General features: G+C 44.0%; 1 protein-coding gene across 5 annotated transcripts; it reads right to left on the reverse strand.

Annotated features, from left to right (window-relative positions):
• Positions 1-404: 404 nt before the first annotated feature.
• On the reverse strand, positions 405-3,442 carry LOC130200827 (uncharacterized). Of its 5 annotated transcripts, none has more exons than XM_056425387.1 (5): positions 3,291-3,442; positions 1,996-2,725; positions 1,428-1,803; positions 1,245-1,320; positions 405-1,168 (listed from the first exon to the last, which is right to left on the reverse strand). In XM_056425387.1, exons 2-5 carry the CDS (start codon positions 2,295-2,297, stop codon positions 906-908), a joined length of 1,017 nt encoding a protein of 338 aa, XP_056281362.1. In that variant the 5' UTR covers positions 2,298-2,725; positions 3,291-3,442; the 3' UTR covers positions 405-905. The 5 variants fall into 5 exon arrangements, with proteins under 5 accessions (XP_056281362.1, XP_056281361.1, XP_056281363.1 ...); XM_056425386.1 differs by having other exon boundaries at positions 3,136-3,442; XM_056425388.1 differs by having other exon boundaries at positions 1,996-2,319; positions 2,628-3,442.
• Between the last annotated feature and the right edge of the window lie 999 nt (positions 3,443-4,441).

Below are 4,441 nucleotides of genomic sequence, written 5' to 3' on the forward strand. Positions count from 1 at the left end.
TTTAATGGATTACTGTTGAAGCCATAATACAATTGTGCTATGAATACAGAATCTCAAGTTTATTTGTGTTGGCAAATTGTGTCATTAATTCAGGGGACTGTACTGTTTTTTCCTATTAAAAACACTTTATTTAAAAACAAAATGATACTTGTCACCTTTCTTTTCAAATTCAGGCAAATAGTTTTATATTTCTGAGGCTGTTTCATGTTTTGTTTTACAAAATGATCTGATGATATTGTAATATAAGCATATGCACTTATATGTGTAATCTGTCACTATATATCCATGTTCCTATTCTTCATGAAAACAAATACACCCCATATCAATATTCATTAGCTGATATTCCTCAACTCGATGTTACTGTAACACTTACCACTTTATTGAATGAAGGGCTTGAAATGGAGAACAGTCTGAAAAAACACTTTTAATTTAGATTGCATGACAATGTAAATGATTTACAATATGCACAAAAAAAGCATGACAATATAGAAACAAAATACTAAATACTAATACTAAAATACTAAATATACAGAGGAAACTAAATAGATACACAAGGCAGTGACTAAAGTGAATTTCAAGCCGGTTAAAGTGTCCAGGAAAACAAAGTGCCGAGTGCCAAGACCTCCAGCGATCTACTGCAGTTTGCTGTGCAGCCTGACAGCAGCGGGAAGGAAGGACTTGTGGTCTGCATGACAATGTAACATGTTTACAATATTCACAAGTATGTACATGACTCAAATATTTACAAGTGTGTGAGTGTGTGTATGAGAATCTAATTTGCAGTTATTGCTCCAGTTTATCCACAACAGATGTGAAGTGTTCATAGCTGTTGTACACAGTTCTGTTCAGACCTTTGGATGTGGACATCAACTTGACAGGGCAGAAAGTCTTTTTTTAAATACTTTTTATGTCCCTGGGTCGCTTGTCCACAGCATGAACAGACTGGGAGACTCTGTACCCGCGACACCTTTAAGTCCACTGCTGAGGGCTGTTCCGCACCCTTCCGCTTGTACTGCGTAGACCTCGCCCAGTATGGCGGGCTCAGGCTGTTTCTGCTGGACAGTGGGATCAGGCTGTTTCGGCTGCTTGGTCCCTTCTGTAGGACAGGAACCCTGGGAATGGCTGCTAGTCTTTCCCAGACGTGCAGCCTCTTCAGAGTTGAGCAAGTCTAAGAAAATATTGTTTAGTGTTATTGTATTTTCTCGTAAAAGTTTTGATGTCTATTACTTATGTATCTCTCTTACCTTCCACAGCCTGGCTTGCAGCAACCAGTTCAGCCTCATCATTTGGCCATGATGACACATCACACCTGGTGCTAACCTGTGGTTAATGGACAACAAATGTAAAGTAACTATCAACATGTTATGACGTAGCAATTTTGAAATAAAAAAAATCTCCAAAGCACTTTAAATAATAAATAAATCAACCCTCACTTGGTCCTTCTCCTTGATGAACCTCCTGAACCTCTTCATCTGCACGCTGGTGATGTGGGTCACTGGTGTGTGCAGCCACCTCCTCACAGAACTGTGGGCCTTCTGAGTGAGCTCCCTCTGCTCAGCACTGACCTGCTCTGGCCGGTCCTCCTGGGCGAGGTACTGGCTGTAGAGCTCCCACATCTCCTGAAAGGTGTGATGCTCAAACCCTCTCTGGCCGTAGATACACCTGTCGATGTGGGCCTCAAGCAGACTGGAGACTTGTGGGAAGCTCTCTGCATCCTCGGTGAGGAAGTCCTTCACCCACTGGTTCCCCACCTTTCCCTTTGTCTGTGGGTTTGTTGTCTCCAGTCTGTGCTTGTCCAGCATGCTGGAATCATATACATCAACTTAGTACTTGTATCATTAATATCACTGAGATAATGTGGGAAGATTAATAAACACGGATGATAGTTTTGTTGAAACATATATACAGATAATTTATTTTAAGCATGCCATATGCATTGTACTTAAAATGCATGATGATGGTATTAATATAATAAAGATAATATAACATGCTTACTACTTCATGTAGCCCACATCGTTGGCCACGAGCCAGTGGAACGGTGCATTTCCATACTGGCCGAATGGAACCACCAGCTCTCCCAGACACAGCTGACGCGATGGAGCGGGGACGCCTTCTGCTCGAAGAAGCTTCTCGGCGTGGGCCAGGGCCGAGGTCGGGTGGAGCAGCTCCTGTGGGGGGTTGGGGAAGACCTTTCTTTTCTCCCTGTAGTCCCAGGCCTCTTTGGTGGCGATGATGACGGCCTGCTGACGATGTCCAGGAGCATCTGGGTTGACGATGCGTATGATGGGGTTCGCCATTTTCTAAAGTAACTCAAATACACTTGTAGAGAAACACCACGACAACAATATAGTGTTATTATTGTTAGACGAGGTATTGTTATGTTATAATCATTAATTACTAATACAACAATGAACGTCAGAGTACAATAGGCCACAATATTGCCCTGATTACAGCTCCTCAGAATAGAGATCTCTGGGAGAGAGTTATTCTAATGTTATAACTCATATATCATCATAATAACTCCTGGGCCGACGAGAAAGACTGATTCCACTGAAATGTTATGGACTTTTCAGCTTGTTTTATGGTACATTCATGGCAAAAACATTCAAGTGTGCATGCAATCTTACCAGTAAGATATCAGAAATATGGAACTACTTTTATTCCATATTCTGTAATCTCACGTCATATCCACAGCCTGGGAAGAAGTGCAGCCTTCCAGATAACACTGGAGACAAAAAAACACGCTGACAGAAGTAGTTGTAGCTCTTAAATTCTCTTGTCTTGGTTATTATAAACACTCCTACTTCATGCAGGTGTTTCTGAAGGCAGGGAACAATGTAAACCTTCCAAAATACTGTCTGCCTAACTTCTAAAACACTGGATAATAGTTGATGATCAGCTGATTAGTGAGTGACGGGTTATTTATGGATGCAAAATTGAATTTTGCGTTGTTAATAATGACTGGAGAGATTGATTCTCTTTAGAGACCCGAGACAACGTAACCGGACCCGGCGCGCGCTCAAGCACGCGAACAGTGTGCTCAGAGTTAACGGGTTAAAACAATGTGGATATTGACAGTAGTGAGTATAGCAAATAAAATCTATACTTTATGAGGTATGTTGTCGAGACGCTCACCGTGAACTAGTAGTAGGGCAAAGTCACGGCAGCTTGTTATGTTGAAGGATAGCGAGCTAGCTAACGACTCGGTCCACGACCAAAAGACAGTTGGGACAATTATGTAAACAGTGATGGTTATAAATACTGTGAAGAATATATGAATTCAGTCTCACCAGGAACACTGTAGTTCAGCGCGGCAGGTAGCGGTAGATTCGGAACGCTAAATTCCGATTTCTTCCTACTTAATATTCATGTTGTTGCAGCTCGACATGTGATTGGTAGTCTACGGTCGAATCCGAAGATCTGATTGGAAGTCTACGGTCGATCTGACCAATCACAACGCTTAACTGTCTACGGTCGCTGCGCACTTGACTGTAGACTTTGCACTACTGTAGACTCGAGCTCTGCGAATGGAGGCCTTTTTTTGGTGCTAATTAGCCTCTCGCTTTAATTCCAAACTTTCCCAAATCTCCAGAAGATTTAATCAGCGTGTTATTTATACCTCCGCGCTCCGCCGAGAGCACTAAACATAAAGCGTCCAGCGCTGCTGATGCTGGAGGGGGGATGCACTTCTTTTAAGGTCCGTTGGAGGGGAATGGAAGTTCCTTGGCAAGCGGACTCGAGGAAAACGCCCCCCCGGCGTCACGACCATCAGCTCATTCATGAATGCCGTGATTCACTCGGCGCTCCGTCCTCGTGTTTCTTCACGTGCCTCCGAAGCGTCGGCCCGGCTCATTGACCCCCGCTTCATTTAAAACTCTTTTTGCCCGCTCCCTCAGGGACAATGAGTTTATTTCAGAGGAAGCTTCTCATCGAAACATTGCACTTTCTTTTCCCTCCGCCGCCCTCAAGCAGCACTCTCTCGCTCACGTAGGTCATCACCTCGCTGCAGGCCCCGTTTCTTTCTGTGTGGAGTATCCAACCGGCGCTCCATTCAGATCTTTAACCCCAGCCAATTACAGCCTCCGCTGTAGCCACATCTTATTCCATTAATACACTCCAGAGATTCTCCTCGGTATCATTTTTTAAATTTGCCGGAGAACCAATCCAGCGGCACACAACCTCCCGAAGGCCTCAGAGGAGCGACGATACGAAGCTTCTTCCCTCGCAGCCGGCCTAAATAACCAGTCTCGCACTGGTGAGGTGTGCTGGTTCCCAGTCTCTCAGGGCCCCTGTGTGTATTCCGCTCTTGCCACTGCTTGAATTATTTATGCCTGCTGCCTATCGGGCCTCTCAGCCATTGAAATAGATAGCGCACAACATTCAGGAAATAATGCATCGTTCAGAAGACAGAAGGATGGGGCCACTCGGGCCTTTTTTTATT

Source organism: Pseudoliparis swirei, chromosome 10 (assembly GCF_029220125.1).
Source record: "Pseudoliparis swirei isolate HS2019 ecotype Mariana Trench chromosome 10, NWPU_hadal_v1, whole genome shotgun sequence".
Lineage (NCBI taxonomy): Eukaryota > Metazoa > Chordata > Actinopteri > Perciformes > Liparidae > Pseudoliparis > Pseudoliparis swirei.

Coding starts and splice junctions, on each gene's coding strand:
- LOC130200827 (XM_056425387.1), bottom strand. CDS start 2,297: ATGGCGAACCCCATCATACGCATCGTCAACCCAGATGCTCCTGGACAT. Junction 1,804..1,995: donor GATGTGGGCTACATGAAGTA/GTAAGCATGTTA, acceptor ATATGATTCCAG/CATGCTGGACAAGCACAGAC. Junction 1,321..1,427: donor AGGAGAAGGACCAAGTGAGG/GTTGATTTATTT, acceptor CATTAACCACAG/GTTAGCACCAGGTGTGATGT.